The 25,578-nt window shown below is 37.3% G+C and overlaps 1 protein-coding gene across 3 annotated transcripts in view; it reads left to right on the forward strand.

Annotated features, from left to right (window-relative positions):
• Positions 1 to 10,947: 10,947 nt before the first annotated feature.
• LOC113112490 (sodium/calcium exchanger 3) overlaps positions 10,948 to 25,578 on the forward strand; it is a 39,367-nt gene continuing 24,736 nt past the window's right edge. For all 3 annotated transcript variants that reach the window (XM_026278115.1, XM_026278116.1, XM_026278117.1), the window contains exons 1-2: positions 10,948 to 11,633; positions 22,984 to 24,840. In XM_026278115.1, coding sequence (XP_026133900.1) covers positions 23,069 to 24,840 — 1,772 coding nt within the window. In that variant the 5' untranslated portion in view covers positions 10,948 to 11,633; positions 22,984 to 23,068. The remainder of the gene's footprint in view (positions 11,634 to 22,983; positions 24,841 to 25,578) is intronic.

Below are 25,578 nucleotides of genomic sequence, written 5' to 3' on the forward strand. Positions count from 1 at the left end.
GATTTGTATTATGATGCTGTTCTTTGGAACTTTCTGTTTATCAAAGAATTCAGAAAAACTGCATCACAGTTTCCACAAAAATATTAAGCAGCAAAACTGATTTCAACGCTGAAAATTATAATAAATGTTTCTTGGGCAGTAAATCAGCATATAAAATTATTTCTGAAGGATCGTGTGAGAGTAATGGCTGCTTAAAGTTCAGCTTTGCCATCAGAGGAAAAAATTACATTTTTAAATAATTAAAAATAAATAAATGCAGCCTTGGTTGGCATAAGAAACTTCCGAAAGTATATATATATAGAGGGTGAGTAAATTATGGTGAATGGACTGCATTTATATGGCGCTTTCAACAGACCCATGGCCATTCAAAGCGCTTTACAAGTTGCCTCACATTCACCCATTCACTCACTCACTCATACACCGACTGCAGTGGTGTCAGCCATGCAAGGCGCCATCCAGCTCGTCGGGAGCAGCTGGGGTTAGGTGTCTTGCTCAAGGAGCCGGGGATTGAATCACCAACCTTCCAGTTTGTAGACAACCCATATGAACCACGGAGCCAATTATGGGGTAGTTTTCATTTTTGGATGAACTATCCCTTTAAGGTTAAGATGCATCTTAGATGTGCTATATCAACGTAATTCTATTATTGCACGTTGAACTGCTATTGATCATCTTCATGTTTGCATTCTAATTGTGATTAAAGATTAGATTACAAAATTACAAGGTTACAAGATTCTTATAAAATAGCACTTAATACAAACACATTTTAAATATTTTAAAAGTTAAAAGAGACATATTACAGTGGAAGCTACTAGACTCTAGGAGGAAGGGGAAGTCGTGGCCTAATGGTTAGAGCGTCGGACTCCTAATCGAAGGGTTGTGAGTTTTAGTCTCGGGCCGGATGGAATTGTGGGTGGGGGGAATGCATGTACAGTTCTCTCTCTCCACCTTCAATACCACGACTTAGGTGCCCTTGAGCAAGGCACTGAACCCCCAACTGCTCCCCGGGTGCCGCAGCTTAAATGGCTGCCCACTGCTCCGGGTGTGTACTCACAGTGAGTGTGTGTGTGTGTTCACTGCTCTGTGTGTGTGCATTTCGGATGGGTTAAATGCAGAGCACAAATTCTGAGTATGGGTCACCATACTTGGCTGAATGTCACTTCACTTTCACTGTCTGTAAAGTTTTAAGTATGAATATTTTTTTTCTTACAAAAACATAGATTTGATTTCAGGAGACCTTTATTAAACTCCTGGAGCTGTGTGGGACACTTTTTAATGATGGATAGACACACTTTATTGGACTTAAAAAAAATAACACCCATTCACTGCCATTATAAACCTTGGAAAAGCCAATCATGTTTGAATATAAATCAGATTATGTTTGTCTGAAAGAAGAAAAAGTTATATGCACATAGGATGGCTTGAGATGGATATCGACGTAATCCTATTATTGCATGTTGAACTGCCAGACATCCCAACCTGCAAAAAGTCACCCCCCCCCCCCCCCACAAAAAAAGGAAGGAAATACATCTCAGATGTAGTCACCTTATCAGTGAGACTTTGCCTATCTTAATGGGAGAACTTCCCTGCACTTAGCCTCCCTAACATGTTGTGGTCCCTAAAAGATATAGCATAAAATATTATTTCTATAAGCTATAGGCCTCTATAATTATTCGTTAATTATGTTTAAATAGGTAAATTACTTTTACTATTTATATAATCTGGTTATACAATTTATGTAAACTGCTTTTATTTATTTTCCATTGCAACTTTAAACAGGTCTAAAGAGTTTGTTGTTTTCATGTATTGGCAACTAGCCTGAATAATATGCAATTCCGACAGGAATTGTAGGTGGGGGAATATCAATATAGTGCTCTCTTTCAATCACTTCCGTAAACATACCTATATGTGGCATTTGAACTTTCTTACATATGGTATGTAGGACTATTGTATGTCAAACATAGTGTGTGTGTATTCAAGTTTATTTTTATAGAACTTTTTACGATACAAATCACTGCAAAGCAACTCTACAGAAAATTATGTTTCTACAATATTTAGTATAAGTGGTGTCTGTCAGTTCAGGGTTGGCATCATCTCTTCTCAGGTGTTCTGGATCCAGACTGAAGCTTGTGTAAATCCTAGTTACCCGTGGAAAAACAGAGAAACAAATAGAGACATAATTAGCATAGCTGCTGTTCCAACAAAGTAAAATTAATTTGTTTAACCCAAGCTTAAAGATTTATAATGTGCATTTGATCAGATACAACTGCAGTCACAAATTATGAAATGCATTATTCGAATGCTTGTGTTTTTAATCTAGATTTAAACAGAGAGAGTACATCTGAACCACAAACATTATCAGGAAGGCTATTCTAGAGTTTGTAAGTAATAATAATTTGTATCTTGACCTGGTAAGGACTCTAGCCACTGCATTTTGGGCTACCTGTAGCTTGTTTACTGAAGTTGCAGGACAACCACCTATGAGTGCAGGTCTAACAGGTCTAAAGAGTTTGTTGTTTTCATGTAGCCTTGGCAACTAGCCTGAATAATATGCAGATGAAATGAAACTTGTCCACTCACCTCAACATGCCTTTTGCAATCATTTAACCTGCCATGGGCAATGCTTGAGCAAGACTCATTATGTTTTACATCTATAAGACAGGGGTACACTTTCGTGTAGTCTGCCGTAAAATGTGTCTTATACTTTTATGTGTGTGTGTCACTTTCCCTCTGCCATGGTGCTCCTGTTTCTAGATAGACTTTATTTTTTATTTTTTTTTTATTTCTTATCACAATAAACAATGAAAAACATCTGACAAAAAAGAAGAAAAAAAATATTACATCCTAAAAATGTACAATATAAATCTTATTGTATCATAAACTAAGAGTCACACCTCCAGCAAATCATCTGAGAAGACATTTTCTATACTGTTCACATGACAAGGGAGAACAAATTAGATTGAAAAAAAAACAATAAGAATAAGCTAAAACAAAATAAATAAAATAAAACAAACCAAATAAAAGGGACTCATCATATCTGAAGTGTTATTAAATGTTTATACAGTTTTTTTTAGCCTGGGCATTCTCAACCTTTATAAGACAGTTTTGGAACAGCAAAAGTTCATTGTTTCTAGATAGACATAACTGATTAATTTTGTACGGGAGAAGAGATAAAAGCCCGCCCACACTGACAATTGATTGGTTGATTTGCAGAAACAGGCCAATCAGGATGCTCTCTGTCTGACATGCGCTTCGCACACACGCACATTTGCACACACACGCAAGGTATCTCGCTCCCTCTCCCTCTCTGCCGTGCGTGCGCTACACGGTTTGAAACACTGTCTGTTTCGCATTCGCGCTTTTGCTCGCTCGGTCTAGATTCCGGGAGATTTGCGGGTCTCAGGGAGCCGCTTTCAATATGCGGGAGACTCCCGGAACTTCCGGGATACTTGGGATGTCTGAACTGCTATTGATCGGCTTCTACATGTTTGCATACTCCTTGTGATATTTAACAATATTTATAAAAACATAAATGTTTCTCAAAATTATTTCTGACATTAATACCAACTTTGACGAAAGTCTGTATATTTCACAGATGATTCAGAAGTTAGGTGTGATATTTAATAATTAGGGTTTGGGGTTTAAAATAAACCCTAGCCCGAATGTTTGACGAATATGTGGTAAGTCGTGGCCTTATGGTTAGAGAGTCAGACTCGCAATCGAAGGGTTGTGAGTTCGAGTCTCATGCCGACAGGAATTGTAGGTGGGGGAATATCAATATAGTGCTCTCTTTCAATCACTTCCATAAACATACCTATATGTGGCGTTTGAACTTTCTTACATATGGTATGTAGGACTATTGTATGTCAAACATAGTGTGTGTATTCAAGTTTATTTTTATAGAACTTTTTACGATACAAATCACTGCAAAGCAACTCTACAGAAAATTATGTTTCTACAATATTTAGTATAAGTGGTGTCTGTCAGTTCAGGGTTGGCATCATCTCTTCTCAGGTGTTCTGGATCCAGACTGAAGCTTGTGTAAATCCTAGTTACCCGTGGAAAAACAGAGAAACAAATAGAGACATAATTAGCATAGCTGCTGTTCCAACAAAGTAAAATTAATTTGTTTAACCCAAGCTTAAAGATTTATAATGTGCATTTGATCAGATACAACTGCAGTCACAAATTATGAAATGCATTATTCGAATGCTTCTGTTTTTAATCTAGATTTAAACAGAGAGAGTACATCTGAACCACAAACATTATCAGGAAGGCTATTCTAGAGTTTGTAAGTAATAATAATTTGTATCTTGACCTGGTAAGGACTCTAGCCACTGCATTTTGGGCTACCTGTAGCTTGTTTACTGAAGTTGCAGGACAACCACCTATGAGTGCAGGTCTAACAGGTCTAAAGAGTTTGTTGTTTTCATGTAGCCTTGGCAACTAGCCTGAATAATATGCAGATGAAATGAAACTTGTCCACTCACCTCAACATGCCTTTTGCAATCATTTAACCTGCCATGGGCAATGCTTGAGCAAGACTCATTATGTTTTACATCTATAAGACAGGGGTACACTTCCGTGTAGTCTGCCGTAAAATGTGTCTTATACTTTTATGTGTGTGTGTCACTTTCCCTCTGCCATGGTGCTCCTGTTTCTAGATAGACTTTATTTTTTATTTTTTTTTATTTCTTATCACAATAAACAATGAAAAACATCTGACAAAAAAGAAGAAAAAAAATATTACATCCTAAAAATGTACAATATAAATCTTATTGTATCATAAACTAAGAGTCACACCTCCAGCAAATCATCTGAGAAGACATTTTCTATACTGTTCACATGACAAGGGAGAACAAATTAGATTGAAAAAAAAAAACAATAAGAATAAGCTAAAACAAAATAAATAAAATAAAACAAACCAAATAAAAGGGACTCATCATATCTGAAGTGTTATTAAATGTTTATACAGTTTTTTTTAGCCTGGGCATTCTCAACCTTTATAAGACAGTTTTGGAACAGCAAAAGTTCATTGTTTCTAGATAGACATAACTGATTAATTTTGTACGGGAGAAGAGATAAAAGCCCGCCCACACTGACAATTGATTGGTTGATTTGCAGAAACAGGCCAATCAGGATGCTCTCTGTCTGACATGCGCTTCGCACACACGCACATTTGCACACACACGCAAGGTATCTCGCTCCCTCTCCCTCTCTGCCGTGCGTGCGCTACACGGTTTGAAACACTGTCTGTTTCGCATTCGCGCTTTTGCTCGCTCGGTCTAGATTCCGGGAGATTTGCGGGTCTCAGGGAGCCGCTTTCAATATGCGGGAGACTCCCGGAACTTCCGGGAGACTTGGGATGTCTGAACTGCTATTGATCGGCTTCTACATGTTTGCATACTCCTTGTGATATTTAACAATATTTATAAAAACATAAATGTTTCTCAAAATTATTTCTGACATTAATACCAACTTTGACGAAAGTCTGTATATTTCACAGATGATTCAGAAGTTAGGTGTGATATTTAATAATTAGGGTTTGGGGTTTAAAATAAACCCTAGCCCGAATGTTTGACGAATATGTGGTAAGTCGTGGCCTTATGGTTAGAGAGTCAGACTCGCAATCGAAGGGTTGTGAGTTCGAGTCTCATGCCGACAGGAATTGTAGGTGGGGGAATATCAATATAGTGCTCTCTTTCAATCACTTCCATAAACATACCTATATGTGGCATTTGAACTTTCTTACATATGGTATGTAGGACTATTGTATGTCAAACATAGTGTGTGTGTATTCAAGTTTATTTTTATAGAACTTTTTACGATACAAATCACTGCAAAGCAACTCTACAGAAAATTATGTTTCTACAATATTTAGTATAAGTGGTGTCTGTCAGTTCAGGGTTGGCATCATCTCTTCTCAGGTGTTCTGGATCCAGACTGAAGCTTGTGTAAATCCTAGTTACCCGTGGAAAAACAGAGAAACAAATAGAGACATAATTAGCATAGCTGCTGTTCCAACAAAGTAAAATTAATTTGTTTAACCCAAGCTTAAAGATTTATAATGTGCATTTGATCAGATACAACTGCAGTCACAAATTATGAAATGCATTATTCGAATGCTTCTGTTTTTAATCTAGATTTAAACAGAGAGAGTACATCTGAACCACAAACATTATCAGGAAGGCTATTCTAGAGTTTGTAAGTAATAATAATTTGTATCTTGACCTGGTAAGGACTCTAGCCACTGCATTTTGGGCTACCTGTAGCTTGTTTACTGAAGTTGCAGGACAACCACCTATGAGTGCAGTACTATAGTCCAGTCTAGAGGTCATGAATGCATGAACTAGCTTTTCTGCATCAGATATAATCGTTTCATATTTGTAAGTGTGTAGTCATGTTCTCAGACTGTGGTTTGAGACTCCCTCACACGTGTGCTTTAATTTTTCATCACAAACTGCAAGAAAACTCCATACATTTTTAATTGCAGCACTAAGAAAAGAAGAAATCAAATTCAATATGTACTGCATACTTCTTGGGAAAGCAAATCACATGGCAGATAGGACAGAAAGGTGTGTGTGTGTGTGTGTGTGTGTGTGTGTGTAAAGGTTACACAAAGGGCCCTGCTGTGAAATTGGCAATGTTTAGAGAAAAACTCCTCTTCCCCCTTGTAGAACAAACACCCACATGAACTCTTAGTTTTGTAATTATATTTTAGAGCTTGTAACACATAATTAGCATGACACACACACACCTCCACACTGAAACAGATAACATCAGTATCACACACACACAAACTATTATATCCAACTAAATTATACTCACACTGCACCGGTACTAAACTGATAATCCTCTTCATGTATGTGATGCTTTATATGCATAACTTATTGTTTTTCTTTGTCATAATTCTGTGTTCTATAAATATCCTGATGCTCTGCAGCAGAAGGACTGCTCAGGCAGAAAATACATACTCACTGGCAGAACTATGGCACAGCACACAGATGAATGCATTATCTCGTAGACACACAATCTCAGATTCATTCATACTTCAGCACACACACATTTCAGCTCTGCCAATCATGTTTGCACACACAACTATACTGGCACTAACAAGCCATCTGGGCATTTACGCACAGAGCAAAGACTTTCTCCATCCCTTTAATCTTTGGCATCACTACACAGATATATACAATACTGTGGTGATGTTACGCCACAGATACACATATTTTTACCATTTTAAATAACTTCTTTTGTATTCCTGTGATTGCAAAGCTGAATTTTCAGCAGTCATTACTCCAGTGTTCGGTGTCATGATCCTTCAGAAATTCTTCTTAAATATGCTGATTTGATGCTCAAGCAATATTTATTATTATCAGTGCTGAAAACAGTTGTTCTGTTTCCGTTATTCAGTTATTCTCAATATTCTGTTGAAACCATGATGCATTTTCCCCCATAATTCTTTGGTGAATAGAAAGTTCAAAAGAACAGCAGTTTAATGCATTCTTACTAATAAAAGTATTAATTTCCTTAAAACTTACCTATCCCAAACTTTTGAACAGTAATGTTTTTATTTCTCTTTTATTTAAAATTTGTTTTTGTTTTTTCAGTTTGAGATTAGTTTTAATTAGTTTTGAAATTATTCTTGTTTTTTTTTTCAGATTTGTTCAGAATTTCAAAGCTGCTAAAGATAATGTGCAAGGTATAATGTGCAGGTATCATTTTAAAAATGTTTGTTAATTTTATGTAATTTCACATAGTGTAATTGCTGTCAAGTGACATTTTGATGCTTAATGCAGGTGTTTTTTTTCTAGTTAACATATTTTGTAAACGTTTTTTTCATTTCAGTTTATGAATATTTTCATTTAGATTTTGCTTTCGTTTTCATGCAGTGAAAACACATTATGGAACATTATGGAAAAATGTCTCATGATAACTATTTTCATGATGTATTTCATAACTAATTTCAGATGTATTTACACTTCTAAAGCACTGATTGTCCAAGTTATTTGTCTATAAGCCTTAAACCTTGCTGCTTGCCTGTAGTGTGTGTGTGTGTGTGTGTGTTTACCATGGTATTACTACACTGAAACCAAATATCCCAACAAGTAATACAAGTAATACCTGACAGCTTATGAATCATACAGAATTAAAAAAAAAAATCTAAAATAGCAGAAAGTATTTCTGTGAGTATACAGGGGACAGAAAATACAGGTTGTACAGTATAAAATCATTATGTGTATGGAATGTCCCCTTAAAACATGGGAATGTGTGTATGTAGGATGTTCTAGATAGCAGATGTTCTTTGGGGCAGCTGTGATTTTGAGGAGTAAGAGGATACACACACAGTTTAACCTCTGTTAAAGATGACAGAAGATATTAATGTCCCTTAATTTGTTGTATGTTTCTGTGTGTTAATATTCCATCAATGTGCATTAGCACTGACTGCTATAGGTGTTGTCCCCAGTAGGTAAGATGACTGATGGCGGACACTGGACAGACGTGCTTAGTCAGCTGATGGCCTTTTTGCCTGCCACATGGCCGTCTTACTGCAGGTGAAGACAGACAGCTGAGGTCTATATCTGCTGTTCTCTGGCTCTCACTGGATTAGCCTCTTCATGACTGCTGGAGTCAGAGGGGCGAGTGAGGATACACACATGGTTTGAGCTCTGGAAAAGATGACAGAAGGGATAAGCAAGGACTTTGAATGTTGGCTTGACAATTTTTGTATATTTTTTATTTATCCTACTGACCCCAGTCATTGAATATATTTGATCATATTTAAAAATTACTTTTATGGTTACAACCCTAGTTCGTTTCTGTGAATTAATGTCCTATTTTTTTTTCAGTATTTTATTACATTGTAAATTCTTTCTTCCTGCCATTCCAATTCAAAACCCAGTTATACTTCATGTAGATGTTTTTTTTTTAATGAATTGAAAGAAAATTCCCCACAACCATGTTATCTGAATTAGTTGAATATGTAATAGGAATGGTTCTAGCAATGAACTTCACAGATTTAATTGGTGTCAGTGTGAATGAGGCTTTACACACTGAGTTATTGCCATTGTTCAATATTTAAGGTTAGTGGTTTGTTCAAATCCCTTGTTTGTTAGTTGGTTAATGTTTGTGTCTGTTTGGTGTGTTTGCTTTCATTACAATTATTATAAGACTCACATTAAGCAGCCAGTTGAGCATCAGTGATCCAGTGATTTGGAAGCAACTGCTAACGAGTGGTCAAAAATTATAAGGTTTTATTACCGAACACCTGAGAAATGTTTGACTATCAGCTCAGCAACGATTGATGCATTCATTGATTCAATCCTGATCTGATTTGTCCTTCACTCAAAATACCCACAGTCCTCCTCAACAGAACAGCTGGTGTGTGTGTGTGTAAGTCATTACGTGTGTGTGTCTGTGGCAATTTGTTTTAGCTTTGTTATATGTGTGATAAATGATTTGGTCATGTGAAGGGCAGTCATAATTAGAAGAGGCTGGTAAAGTGGGCTGCTTACCCTGGGCACAGTCTTTCTCTCTCTTACACACACAAACACACTTTCCTTGGCTGGAAGGAGGACTGATAATATCAGCATTAATGATGTCTGCAGGAACACAGATTAGGTGACTGAAATGTTTTGGATCTGATTGTCAGTAAAAGGCCTCACAGATTTTCACTTGTAAACAGCTAAACTGAGATCGTTTGTTAACCCTGTACAGCCCTATTATGTCAATGAAATTGAGCTTAAATTCAAAACTCTCTATTATGTTTTCTAATGTAAATGTTATATCCTCAGAATATGTTCTGTAGCATCTCAGGGAGTTTTATAGTTAACATTAAATGTGTTTGAAACCCATTTTGTTACATTTATGCTTACAGCAGATGCTTTTATTCAAAGTTACTTACAGTGCAACTTTCAGTGTATAATTTTTATCAGTATGATATTTCAGTTGACCTTGGCATCACAGTCATGGGAAGTCGTGGGTTTGGATATGTTGGCTTAAAAAATGTTTCAGTTGAGAATATTTTTACACGTTAATTAACTATTATGAAAACAAATAGGCATTTTTTTGGATATTCACAGAAAAAAGTAGTATGAAATATGCTATTTAATAACCAAAAATGGTAAATTCTGTCTTAATTGGTGTGTCTCAATATCGTTCCAAAGCTGTGACTTTCTTTATTTTGAGCAACACAAAAGAGGCAATGTTGTTTGGATCCCAGTGTTCTTTAAAATTATTTTATATTCCATGGAAAAAAGAAAACCATATAGATTTGGTACAACATAAGGGTGAGTAGATGAGGACAAAATGTCCTTTTTTGTTTGAACTATTCCTTTAATGATAACAAATGGCCTAGGATTTACACATAATTAATGATTATAAATGTACATATTATTATTATTATTATAATTATACAATTTAACTTTTTTTTCAGTTCTCTGATATGGCTGTAGGTAGGTTCTGAAACAAACTCTATTTATGGGTGGACAGTTCTATTATTCGTCCAGTCTGCCAGTTTCTGGTCCACAGTCTCAAAATGGTCCAATAATGTTATACATTATTTTATGTATCAGTCTATCAGTAAGACGAAATGTGATATTAAATTAGATCACGCTATCATAAAATCATACAATTACACATTTTGCGGAAGGTAATTGTAGGAGCACAGATGTAAGCTCAAGAACAACATACAAACATGCAGCATTAAAGACTTAAGGCTTCTTGACGAAACTAAATATTTTTGCTCCACGCAATTATTCCACATATCGTCATGCTTGGTATTTTAAACATTGTTTCAAGGCACGCGCGCAGATGTGATATTACATGCACATGAATTATGGTGCATCTAATCGGTCCCAGCTGATGCTATGACGTAGACGCGTGTGTCCGCGTGTGTTCGGCGGAGGGTGTGTTTCCAAGGCGAAATCTGGAGAAGGGGGGCGGAGATTCAAGGGGGACAGAGAGGATAATTTAATTCTTAATATTTGCCATCTTAAAATCGTCCCTCTTGTGATGCACGGGAAAACGCTCTCAGCTGCATGATCAAATGAAGCGGTAGCCTAATTAAGCAAGCGGGTTTGTAATGCATGCAGAAGAAATGCACAGATGCTGACGGATGGAAGGCTTCAGATGCAGCGGTTGCACTGGTGCTGAATCGGGATGCTTGGTCATGAAATGAAACGAGACCCGCTCGGTTGTGAGAACACCAACTTGTTTCCTGCGCTATAACGTGAGACGGACAGAGAGAGAGGGGGGAGGAGGGGGCGCGAGCGTTCGTTCGCCGCTGTTGCTCGGGGCTCGCGGAAGAACCGATCACATGGATTCCAAGGTTCCATTTTTCAACAGCGCTTCGATCTGAGCGCGCGCTGACAGCCCCAGTGACCAGCGCATCCATCAGAGGCGCGCGAGGGAAAGAGGCATCACTTCGCCGGTTCCATCGATCTGCCGGAACTGAGCAGGCACCAGAGTCGGTCTGTGTGTGCGAAGGAGGGCGAAAGCGGCCCTGGGGTATTTCTGCCACCGAGAAACAGTCAGTTGCACGCGTAACGGAGAGGAAACGGATCTGGATGGAATATTTGGCATTGCCAAAAATCATTTAGCAGGAAAGCATTCCTCATTTGCTTAAATCACAGGTACGTACCTTCCGTTCATTGCGTTTGCTAGTCGCTATTGGTTAGTCAGCGATAATTAGTGCAGTTAGAGGCGCTACCGGCTTTATTTAGGAGAAGCTGGAATGTAGCGAATTTTCCTCGGTAAACGGCAGGCGCTGTTCGGAGTGGATTTGATCAGCGCGATGTGGAATTACTGTGGAGCGAGATGTCTCCAAATTTGCGTCACAGGATCATTTCCACCATAATGCCACTCAAACGTAAAATAATCTCTGGCAGTGATGAATTCGTCATTGTAGTGATTACCGAAAGAACCATAATGATTTCTATGCCTTTATTTTTTATGATAAAATGTGGATTTAGTTTATGCTGATTTAGAAAACTCAAACGGATCATCTGGACTGAGAACCGAGAACCGTTTCCATTTTTAAACGAATAATTTCATCACGTTTCCGTCAACGGTTTTCGAACGTGCCATCATCATTCGCTAATGCGGACAGATCTCCGTACCAAAAACTCTTTGACAGTGTTTCCTGCACTACTATTCAGCGGCAACACTGCCACCGAATCTAGTGATCAGAATAGTTCGATTCCCGAACAAATGACTATTGTGAGCCGAATCTTTTTGACTGAATCAACCACATACCGCGCGGCCAATGTAGACCGATTCCCGAACGATTTACTCGTTTGAGTCGGTTCTTTTAAGTGATCCAAAACATTCAGTTCGGCCATTCTAGTTCGATTCGAACGAATGACTCTTATGAGCCGGTTCTCTTAGCGAATCAAAAACACATAAATCACTCTGAGCGTAAGTAAATTTATTTGAGTCACTTACTGAACCACAATTGATTATTTTTATCATGCTCATCTTTTGACTGCTGAAGGAAGTAAATATGAATAATTCTTATGTCTATTTGTTGTCTTCAAATGTACAAAAAAACGCTCATATAGAATTACAATATCAACCAGTATCATTAAATTTTACTTCCATCCCTGTGGAACGTTTATAAGGAGAAATGTCGCTCAGTTTTTTGACAGTTTCTCCATTTTTCTTTTAAATGGAGGATGTGTGCTTTTCTAAGTACATATCAAAACGTCCCTCACAAAATCCCAGCATCCTACACAGCATATGTGGTCCACCAGTTTTTAGGTCCCTCATGCTGTATTTATGTCAAACACGATGGTAAAACTTGAGGTAAAATGGGTTTTGTAAGATGTACATATGTTATTGTAGAGTTAGTCATCTGATGAGTTCCTCATGTTCTTTGGGGTCCGAACAGGTAAAAGAGAATTTGCTGAGATATGTGATTAATTCAGAACAGCTGCCACCTGCCACACTCTCCTTCACTCTGTTTATACCCCTATCAGGTGTCGCCCCAACTGGGCATTTCTTAAAATAGGGTGGAGGGAGGCTCATGTTTGTGGGTGTCTCTAACTTGCCCTGTCTCCTGTTACCCTGAGAGACATGTAGTTCTTCTTCTTTCTTCACCATGCCAGTGAAAGCCAAAACTTTGGGAAACAGAAGTGCTGCTGGCAGCAAACATGCTGTTATGCATTTGTGTGGTATTTGACTTTACAGTGTCATTTGCAGCTGTGAGTGTGTACGGCAAAAAAACATACATTTTTACACACATTAGCAGACATGACTGACTGCCTCCAATTTTTTCTCTAATGAGCACACACAATTCGTTAGCTTAAGGGCCTCATTAGTATGTTAATTAGCCTGAGTTGTTCATAGGCCTTTTGTGTGAATATTTGTAGTCTGTTTATTGTCTGAAGTGATCACTAAGATGCCTCTCAGCAGCAGTTGTCAACAGTTGCTTATGAACAGATTTGTTGAGGGTTCTGCGACGCAGGATGAGGTGTGATATATACAAGAAGGAGAGACCGGAAGAGTGAAGACGGAAGACGGTTTCCAAACTTACTTTTCCCCCACAATTTATGCCTAGCGTGTTGCCTGTTTACTAGTAAGTCCTTGTCATAGAGAATTTGTATGCTTCGAAAAACATCAAGGCAGCTATTTGCTATTTGCCCATTGATTACAGGTGCCAACAAGGTACTTTAACACATGCTGAGATCCACATGATCGTATTAGCCTGCAACCCACAGGCATCTCATTGCTATGGGAACAGCTGAGGCGGTAGAAAGGAGGCTACCCACGATTGGCTCACCGTGCTGAAACGCTGCCAGTCATGTTTCTTGAGAGGTCTGACCTGATCTTGGTATGAATGAGATTCAGACTCACAATCTGTGTGATTGGATCAAGACATGGCTCCTACTTTAATCTATTGAATTAATTTCATTGGACCAGTATTGGAGATGTAGCTATAAACTACTTATAATTAAAGGATTCCTATTATGATCTTTCACTTTTTTAATTTTAGTCAGTGTGTAGTGTGTATGTTTGGGCAAAAAAAAAAAAAAAAAGATCTTCACAGTTACAAATCTCAAAGTCCACTCCAAAGGGAGATATTTCATTAAAAAAAAAAAAAAAAATCCCTTTTCAAGAACTACATCCAAAGGCTCGTTTGGACTACAGAGATGTTTTCCGGGTTTTGTGATGTCACAAAGTGGTCCATAGAATATCATTAAAGTGCCCTTATTATGCCATTTCCAGTATTGCTTTTAAATAAAGTTTTGCAATAAATAAAGTTATTGTCTCGCAAAATAAAGAATGACTTGACCCCGCCCACAAATACGTCATTATAGTGACTACTGCTTCTCTAATCTCTGGGAGTTCATCACGGGTTTTACAAAACGCTTGCTATTGAAAGGTGGATCAGGATCCTGTTAATTTGGACCAGCTGCTCCACTGAATCACGACCTGTGAGTATGATAAATAATAGATGATTATATGTTGTATAGAGCGTTCAATATACAAAACTACTGAAATAGGTTTATAGTTTCCAACACCGACCAGAGCAGAGTTTGAGAATCGTTGGAAAATGAGGTGATATTAAATACATATTTTGAGAAAAAGAAAGCATTCTTTGACCTTGCATTTATAATCCTATTGTAGGAGTCTCCCAAAACAATATTTAGATCGGTAAAAATAGCATAATAGGACACTTTAAAATAATTCCCGCCTACGGAAATTCAAATAGCTGGGGGGTGGGGAGGATTAAGGTCGTGGCTTGGTTGAGTGCATCAGACAAGATGACGATGAAGAAGAAGTGCTGCTGTAGCGTCAAGTTTTCGTCTCGTTTTTTTCACCCCCGTGCCTTTTGAATTTCCTTGCAGCAGATGTTTTTTTTACCTCACTGGGCATTATTACACATGACCCTGAATAATAGTTATGTATGTAAATATAAATAACAGTTATGAAAACATTTTTATAAATTGCTGGCAGGACAATACTGGACAATGATGTAATCTGCAGAATTTACACTTAAATTATGAGATTATGGTAGAAATAAATTCAGCTGTATAACAGTTTCAACGCAATTCATGTCATAATGTTAGAATTAAAGAACAATAAACATAATATATATTACCGTTGCACTTATCTGTACATAGTAAATGCAGTTATTGTTGATTTATTATTTATTATTATAATTATTATTATTGTTATATTTATTATTAAAGGTATTATAATAATGAAAATCATGTGAAAAATAATGCGATGAGAGCATGAGAACATGTTCTAGTACACCCCCAAAACAAAATCAAGACTTTGTAAAAGAGCATAATAAGACCCCATTAAAAGTAGTTAACCCCCCAAAAAAGTCATTTACCCAAAAATGACAATTCTGGCATCATTTACTCATCCTCATGTTGATACAAACCTGCATTACTTAGTTTTTTCTATGGAACCCTAAAAGGTGTTTTAAATAAAATAAAATTACTAATTATAGCAGAGTATGGTGCTAGCAACGCCAAGGTCATAGGTTTGATTCCGAGGAAAACATTTTTTAGATCACTCTGGTCTGCCAGCTGCATTAATTTAAATGTAAATGTAAAATATAAACATTAGATGAACTTAAAACTAAGAAAAACTTTAAAACCTTGAAATGTTTTACTACATTAGTTGTAAACTAAGTAGTAAAATTAGTAAGTAGTACTACGGTAAGTAATACATTACTAAAACTAAAGCAACTAAATTTACTTATAAAAATTACAAAAATGACAAAAGCACTTAACAAAATTGCTAAAACCTAAATTAAGATGAGAATGAAAATCAACGTTAGTTCATAATATTATTACATTTTATAAATTAGTATATAAATTATACTAAAATAACACTGGTCCCATTCAGTTTGGACTGCAATATTCTTCAGAATATAATTTTTTCTTCTTTCACAGAAGTCACTCATACAATCTTTTACCAATCCACATAGTTAAAACATAGTATGCCGAGGGTCTTTAAATATCAAATTATCAGATTTCGAACCAATGAGTTGGCATCTGACTGAAAAAGAGTAAGAAAAACAGACCAAGAGTGGTAGGATGATGAAAGGAGAAATGTGTAATTGTAAGAATCTCTGTGTGGGCTTTCCATGCAATGCTGTGTGAAAGTGTGTGTGCCGTCTCTTCTACTGTGTTTTTAGTGCATTACTTTTCATGCTGGCATTGACTCTGATGCTGAGAGAGTGAAAGAGTCGGTATGCATGTGTGTTGTCATCTCTGTCAGCACTCTACCGTCTCACGGGTGTATTTGAAATAATGTATACGATTTTTTTCATGTTCTTAAGTGTGTTTGCTTACCTCCAAGAGTGCATCAACACATGTACACACACACACACACACACACACACACACACACAAGACCTGTACCTTGAGACTTGGAGAACCAAATTGAGGTTTTAATACACAGTGTTTTTTGAGGGTCAAATTGGGATAACACTCTTACACACATATGAATGCATTTGACCAGAGTCGTCTTTAACTTCAGAGGCTTTAATAATCAAAGGATTTTTTTTTTTAGTGTATGTAAAATATCGGAGCAAATTATGATTTAAGTATCACCTTTTTGTTTTTTGAAAATCTGCAGTCGTCATCAAAGCCATAGCTATTACTATACTGTATTTGTCTTGAAAAGCCACAGATGAGTGTGGAGATGAGCTGCTCACAGAGGACATTTTTGTTGTATTTCTGCCTTTCAAGATGTTTAATTTTCAAATAATGGCCAGACAGACTGCAGGTTCAGTGTCGTATGATTTGTGAGCATAAACTGAACAGTTTAAGTTTAAAACAACTCAGAGGAAGTGCTGTAAATGAGCATTCAGACTACTGTAGATTTTAAGCATGTGAAAATATTTATGCTTAACAAGGCTGGATTAACCTAACAAACCTGTACACCACATAACACACCTCAGGACTGTACATCTGTAAATAACTCTGTAAATAGCACTTATGTTCATTCAGAGTTCTGTTTACTGACATTTTCTTTTTTTCTCTGTGTTTTAATAGTATATTGTTATTTATGATTTATTGTCTATTCTCTTTATTATTAGTGTTTTTATTACCTTAAATTATATGTATGTCTGCACTGTGTTTGTACTTTCTGTAATGGAAGCTCCTGACACCAAAACAAAGTCCTTGTGTGGGTAAACACACTTGGCAATAAAGCACTTTCTGATTCTGATTTATTTGATGAAAAATACAGTAATATTGTAAAATATTATTACAGTTTAATATACCTGTTTTCTATTTGACTATATTTTAAAATGTAATTCATTCCTGTGATACAAAGCTGAATTTTCAGCATCATGACTCCAGCCTTCAGTCCCACATGATCTTTCAGAAAGTAGATTCTTGCAGATTTCCTGCTCAAGAAACATTTTTTACTATTATCAATGTTTTTTTGTTTTTTTTTTACATTTGTAGGAATTCTTTGATAAATAGAAAGTTCTAAATTATAAATTATTATAATTATATTTTTAATTATAAATCTATTTACATTGAATGCATCTTTGCTAAATAACAATACTGATTTCCTAGAAACTAATCTTACTGACCCCAAATGTATCATGAATAGGTCAAACTGAGGCTTAGATGTCACACTATATAAATTCCCACAACATTTGAACTTTGCTAAGCAGCAAATGTGAATGCTGTGAATGCTTGTGTTTTTTTTTTGCATGTATGTTTATTTAGCAATCGTAGTGGAACAGTAGTAATTTTATACCCATATGACATCAACTACATATAACACTCACTATGCTTGGATGGTAATGTTGTGTGATAGTTTGGTTGTTTGGCAGTAAATAAACAGTCACTGTGGTCCAGTGGATGGGATTCAGTTTCTCTGATGAGGAGATGCAAACCCACGCTGGGCCCCAAAACGTATCCAAGCTTTGTTTGATTTTTATGAGCATGATTTCAGAGACCCATAAAAATATTCCTGTCCCACGCGTTCCATTGTGTTGCTATGGTAACAGGTGCTGACTATATATCGAGGGATAAGACAAATCTTTCAGATAGCTTCAGACTATTCAGATATGCTACAATACCTCAGACACACACACTTTTCATTAGCTCCTCTTGTTTTAGTGTTTCTAACTGAAGTGTTGTCATTCGGGATTGTTTGCTGATGCCTGTCATATTAGTGTAAGGGACATGTTTAGTGTCCTAAAAGTAACAGGAAAAGATAAAGAGGGGTTATAAACACAGACAAGATTGTGTCTGTGTGTGTGGCAGTGTATTTGTAGTAAATTAGAGTTTCACCAGTTATAACCCACTATTTGTTTTGACTAATTTATCTAACTTGCCAGTAGTGGGTTTCTCTCTCTCTCTCTCTCTCTCTCTCTCTCTCTCACACACACACACACACAGTCTAAATTGCATCAGTCTAAATCTAATCATCTATAATTAATCGGCTTGCTACTTCCATAACTTCTTGTTACAGGCACATTTCACATACATACATACACAACAGACAGGAAATCCTATTTAACTGCATGGTAGACCACCGCGGCCTTGCTTTGAAGCATTCCTCTATCCATGTTTAAATATTTCAGCTTCTAACATTTCACTTCAGTTCTCTCAACATCTGTGACTGTGAGATGGTGTTGATTACCACAGAAAATAATTTTGACTTTTTTGACTGATTTGAGCATACAGCTGCAAGAATTAAAGGGATAGTTCGCCCAAACTGTGAGGGTGTTGTGGCCTAATGGTTAGAGAATTTGAATCCTAAACATAAGGTTGTGGGTTTGAGTCCCGGGCTGGCAGTACAATGACTGAGGTGCCTTTGAGCAAGGCACCGAACCCCCAACTGCTCTCTGGGCGCCGCAGCATAAATGGCTGCCAAACTGCATTTAACACACTTTGGATGGGTTAAATGCAGAGCACGAATTCTGAGTATGGGTCACCATACTTGGCTGTATGTCATGTCACTTTCAAAAATGTCATCATTAATTACTCACCCTCATGTCATTTCAAACCAGTAAGACCTTCATTCATCTTCGGAACGCAAGTTTAGATATTTTTGATGAAATCCGAGAGCTTTCTGACCCTCCCATGGACATCACACATTTAAGGCCCAGAAAGGTAGTAAGGGTATTGTTAAAATAATCAATATAACATCAGATGTTTTACCTTAATTATATGAAGCCACAAGAATACCTTTTGTGCTCAAAGAAACCAAAAATAATTATTTTATTCAACAATTTCTTCTCTTCCGTGTCAGTCTTCGCAATAAGAGTACTACTACATGTGTGGTGCTGCTGACGCATGAGCTGACGTGGATGGTAATAATCTTTCATGTGTAAAGTTTGTGTCTGTTAACACAGTATAACACACATCATGTGATTACAGGCTTCCTCCTCTTCCTCTCTTCTTTCACCCTTTATTTATTGTCACATATGTAGTGTAGACAGAGAGGAGGGAGTTGGGGGCAGCTCAAGGCTTCAGGCTGGGCTCTTTCGCTTTACAAAACAGTTTTTCCTCATTAGGCCTTCTGTTTCTACACTGTGCTGTTTACTTACAACCCACTGCATATGTGTGAGTATGAGAGTGTTTGTTTTACTCACTATTATCAGGTTTAGCCTGACAACTCTCGCATAGTCCATTTATGCTCATCTGCATCTTCCTTGCAACATCTTCTGGGTTTATACGTTTTTGGAGTTTGATCGTGCATCGTATTTAAACTGCTTCTTGAATGTTACAGTAGTTGCAGGAATCATAAAATATTTAATGATTGTAGTTACTTCATGGGACTTCTTACCAATTTGTAGAAATATATAATTAAGATTAAATGCAGGCTTTTCACAAATTAAGATATCACATGTGTCCCCTCTAGAATCAGTGCTTATACTTGCCAAAATACTGAAGCCTGCATTTAAAAATTCAGAGAATCAGTACAAACTCAAACATGTCTTTCGATTCTCTCAAGACCAAATTATCTGAAATATGCTGTATATACAGTAATATTTTTTAAATGTCATAAGTATATATAGTATAGTATATATATATACTGTATAAGTATAAATATATATATATGTATATATATATATATATATATATATATATATATATATATATGTATATATATATATATATGTATATATATGTATATATATATGTATATATATGTATATATATATATATATGTATATATGTATATATATATATATATATGTATATATATATATATATATATATGTATATATATTAGTGCTGTCAAAATTAGCGCGTTAACGCATTCGATTAATTTGAAATATTTAACGCGTTAAAATAAAATAACGCAATTAACGCGGTTGCAGTTTTTTTTATTTCCAGTTGTGGCCTATGTGTGTTCAACGTGCAAAGAAATATGGATAAGACCAAGGAAGGACTTTTAGACGGAAAGTTTCAGTATAAAACTCTGCCGGATTACTCTTCAGTCTGCCACAAGAAACATTACTCTTCATTTAGTCTGCCACAAGAAACAGCAACATTAAAATCATGAACTCAAATGTCATTGTTTAAAAAAAAAAAATGAAAAAAAAAAAAATGACTGTAACAGTGCGTAAATCAGACCTTTCTGTAACGCTAACGTTAATAAGCTTAAACGAAATAATTGTGTAGCGGAGTATTTTTTGTACACAGTGCCGCGAACTGTCAATCACTCCTGTGCGCGTGCATCACTGTCCTCCTCGCAGCTGCAGCAACTTGCGCTCTCTCTCTTCATCAAGCTTTAAAACAAAAAGGGGACAAAAAGATCATATTGTCTTTGTGCATAGGCTATAGATTAATTAGATAAATGAATATCTAAATTTGTGCCTTGCCGTCTACGGTATTTTTTTAGAACTTAGAAAAAAGATGCTGCAGCCAATGAACAGCCAGCGGGGGCTGCAGGACGACTCAACCTCCGCAGACAGTTTTTAATGTTTATCAGACAATAAATACTCAAGATTTTGCTTTAGTATAACTCACAACGAGTTTCACACACCTTCTCCGGCCACGTTGAGTTGTTGACACTTAACAGCGGGAAAAGCGACACATGCGCTATTCACTTGTATAACTTAAGGGTGAATGGGTAATGTAGTTTCTGCCCTGGGTGGGATGAATTAGGAAGCTTGCATTGTGAAGGGCGCTCTGAAAATCGGCGGTGCAGGTAAAAGATTAAAACCTCTATTAAAACAGATGTCCAAATGAGCGTACCGGTACGCTACAAGTACGTTCTGGGCGCACAGAGAGGTGGCGGTACGCTCAAGAGCTATATTTGGAAGTGACGGTACTGAGTACTGGTGCGTACTGGCCCACTTAAAGCACTGGCAATGACTATACTTTGGAATTTTTTTGCAGTCCACTTAGAATTCAACATGGAAATCATTTTTGTTTTTCATTGGCATTGATTGTTTTGAAATTCAAATGGTACTTACATGCCTGTGTTTTTATTTCTGTAATAAATATGGCTTTCAAGCCAACAGTTAATTTGGAGGATATTGATGGTTTATTGCAGGTATGTTGTTTACATGAGAAAATCTGTGTTACAAGTTAAACAAAAATTCCAATAAACAATCATATTTTGAATTTAAATATTTTGAATTTAAATGTAAATGTCTTGAGTTTACATTAATTATTTACATTTTACATTTACATATCCAAAAAGTTTCAGTCTTTTAATTTCGATTAATCGCGATTAATCGCGATTAATTTTTAAAAATTGTGCGATTAATTAGTTAATTTTTTTTAATCGATTGACAGCACTAATATATATATATATATATATATATATATATATATATATATATATATATATACTGTATATTTCTGCAGTCATGTGATGGCAAAAGTGCATTTTAAGCAAACATTACACCAGTCTTCAGTGTCACAGAAATTGTTCTAATACGCTTATTTGGTGTTCAAGAAACATTTCTTTTTATTAATGTTTAAAGCAGTTATGCTGATTAATACATTTGTATTTTTTTTTTATATTTTCAAAATCTTCAGTTCAAAAGTCAGTTCAAATAATTATAAATATGTCTGTAACTTTTGATCAATTGAATGCATCCTTGCAGGATAAAAGTATTGATATCCTATAAAAATTTGGATTACAAAAATCTTACAGACCCCAAACTTTTCAACAGTGGTGTATTTGAATCACTTCTCCTAAGGAATTTAATAAGAAACATGAGACATAGTGGATACTTTAATGAGACATCCATTCTGAGTTTTCAAAGAGCAGCCCCTTGAGCAACACAAATTTCCTCTGGGTGAATTTCTGTGTTAGAGAAAGAGCAAATGAACCACACACACACACATATAATCTCTATCTCCATGTGGATTCTTTAGAGCTGCTTCCACACTCTCCCAAATACACACTCTGATCTCCACTGGTGCAGTGGGATAAAAATGTAATGAAATAATCTGTGTCCATATTAGTTAATTATTCCCAGCTCTATGGGTAAAACATGCAGACATTTATTTTCTAGAACAGCCATAAAGATCTGTTACAAAACTTAGCGAGATTATTAGTATTGACCTGAACCATTTCTATAATTCTTTTCAGTATTTATTTAACATCATCCACCAGCTTGGGTTTATTTTTTAACTGAGGGCAATTTACTTTTCTCAAAAAACATAGTTGGAACAGAAGGACAGGCTACCCTTGCGCTGCTGTTGATGTTTTTCTGTGCGTCGTTTCGGACATTGCTTAGTCTGGAAACATTCACACCTGCTGAGTGAGCCTTTTAGTTTTTTTTTGCTGTGTGAACCTTTAGTATTTCACCATTTTATATTACACACATGCACTACTTGCAAATCTAACAAAGTATTATGTTTTTCTTTGCAGTATTCTCAAATGCGTTTGTTTACATTACTTTTGCACTACTCGTACTCCTGACCCCTGATGTCAGGTGTCTTTCCTCTGCCATTAGGAAGGTGTTTTGATTAGTTACGTACCGATTTCTTGTTCTCTGATTCACTCCCTGATTTTCTTATCTCACAGGTGGCGTGTGGAACCAAAGACAGCCCAGTGCTGGATTCCCAAAGGACAGCTAGAGATCACAGACCCTTGAGGTGAAAGAGGTTGCATGGATCACTCAAGGACAAAGACTTCTGCCTACCTCTGGTTGGGCGTGGTCTCCGTGGCAGCAACTTTCTTCTGCGCAGAGGCAGGTGTCACACCAAGCCCATCCCTCTCACATAACATCACATGCATCGGGGAGGCAGATCGATGCAAGCCTGGCATTATCTTACCAATTTGGTACCCCGAGGACCCTTCCATGGGTGACAAGATCGCCAGGGTCATTGTGTACTTTGTGGCACTAATCTACATGTTCCTGGGGGTATCGATTATTGCGGATCGCTTTATGGCCGCCATTGAAGTCATTACCTCCCAGGAAAAGGAAATAATCATCAAGCGTCCAAATGGTGAGACGACAACAACGACAATCCGAGTGTGGAACGAGACCGTGTCCAACCTCACACTCATGGCGTTGGGCTCTTCTACCCCTGAGATCCTTCTCTCTGTTATCGAGATTTGCGGGCATGAGTTCCACGCCGGCGAACTCGGTCCATCCACCATCGTAGGCAGCGCTGCCTTCAACATGTTTGTGATCATCGGCCTTTGTGTGTCGGTGATCCCGGAAGGGGAGGTCCGGAGGGTAAAACACTTGCGTGTGTTTTTCGTGACAGCGGCGTGGAGCATATTTGCTTACATCTGGCTCTACATGATCCTGGCTGTGTTCTCGCCCAATGTAGTCCAAGTATGGGAAGGGCTTCTCACCTTGGCGTTCTTCCCAATCTGTGTCGTTCTAGCTTGGGTTGCTGACCGTCGCCTGCTCTTCTACAAGTTTATGCACAAGAAATATCGCACAGACAAGCACCGAGGCGTCATTATTGAGACAGAGGGGGACCGTTCAAAAGGCATCGAAATGGACGGAAAGATGATGAATTCTCATTTTGTTGATGGCGGAGCTGCTAGTAATTTGATGGGCCTGATTGAGGGCAAGGAGGTGGATGAGTCTCGCAGAGATATGATCCGTATCCTGAAGGACCTGAAGCAGAAACACCCGGAGAAGGAGCTTGATCAGTTGGTGGAGATGGCTAACTACTATGCACTGTCACACCAGCAGAAAAGCAGAGCGTTTTATCGTATCCAGGCCACGAGGATGATGACCGGTGCAGGGAACATTCTTAAGAAGCATGTGGCCGAGCAAGCCAAATGCAGCACTAGTGTTCAAGAAATTCGCACAGAAGAACCTGATGAGTTTGTGTCCCGCATTATGTTTGAGCCTGCCATTTACCAGTGTCTGGAGAACTGTGGAGCTGTTCTGCTTACAATAGTGCGTAAAGGTGGTGACATCGCAAATACAATCTATGTGGATTATAAAACGGAAGATGGCTCAGCGAATGCCGGTGCGGACTATGAGTTCACCGAGGGCATGGTGGTGTTCAAACCTGGCGAGGTTGTCAAGGAGATTACTGTTGGCATAATTGATGACGACATCTTTGAAGAGGATGAACATTTCTTTGTGCGGCTCAGTAACGTCCGTGTTTTGGAGACTGAGGATGAGGTGTTGTCGCCCAGTAGCCTTCCGTACCCAAAGGCCTTGATAGGATTTCCTGCTGTTGCCACGGTTACCATCCTCGACGATGACCATGCAGGCATCTTCACTTTTGAAAGCGAGTCCATGCACGTGAGTGAGAGTGTGGGCGTCATGGAAGTGAAAGTGCTGCGGACGTCCGGAGCGAGAGGGACGGTCATCATTCCGTTCCGCACAGTGGAGGGACTCGCTAAAGGTGGTGGAGAGGACTTCGAGGATGCGTACGGAGAGCTAGAGTTCAAAAACGATGAGACCTGGTAAATACACTTTATTTAATTCACATTTATTCCCTTTTTACAAGTCCAGATGGTAAAGAAGGTAAGATTTATTAAGCTTGAAATATACAGTGGCCCGAAAAAGTACTTGGAAGTTTTTGGATACATTTTGAAATGCCGTTGCATTAGATGTCATTGAAAAATGTCAAACCAAGTGTCACCTGCAAACAGATGATGCTAAAGCTAACTAACTTCACCTTTCTGAACCAATTTGCCATTACTTTTGCCCAGCTGGTGTCAAGTTAATGGATGTATGAAGTCACACAGGTGTCCTAGCAGAGAAACCACAGGTATAGTTAATCACAGGGAAATTATTTCCCAATATTTGAGAACCAGAATTCTAAGTACTAAATTACTTCTAAATCCAAATACATTCTAGTCTTAATTTCAGTCTTAATACCTTTTTTTGGGAAATGCTTTGCATAACAAGTGTATTTACACTATATTTTTTTATTTTTGCAAAGTCATTCATGGATTTCTAAGTCCAATTTGAGATGTACAAATAGTTTTTGGAGCCACTGTAAGGATGCTTGCAGGTAGTAGGTTTTTAGGTTTAAAATTTGTGGATGTTTAGTTTGTCAGATTTGATCATGTATTATTTGGTCATGTAATGCTGAGTTATAATGGCTGTAATAGAAAGGCACATGTGCTGGAAGTTACAAAGACTTATTTCCTGCTGTTTCTATTCTATCTTTTTTCTAAATCTTTTGTGGCTTCCAG

The sequence above is a fragment of the Carassius auratus genome, chromosome 13, assembly GCF_003368295.1.
Source record: "Carassius auratus strain Wakin chromosome 13, ASM336829v1, whole genome shotgun sequence".
NCBI classification, from domain to species: Eukaryota; Metazoa; Chordata; class Actinopteri; order Cypriniformes; family Cyprinidae; genus Carassius; species Carassius auratus.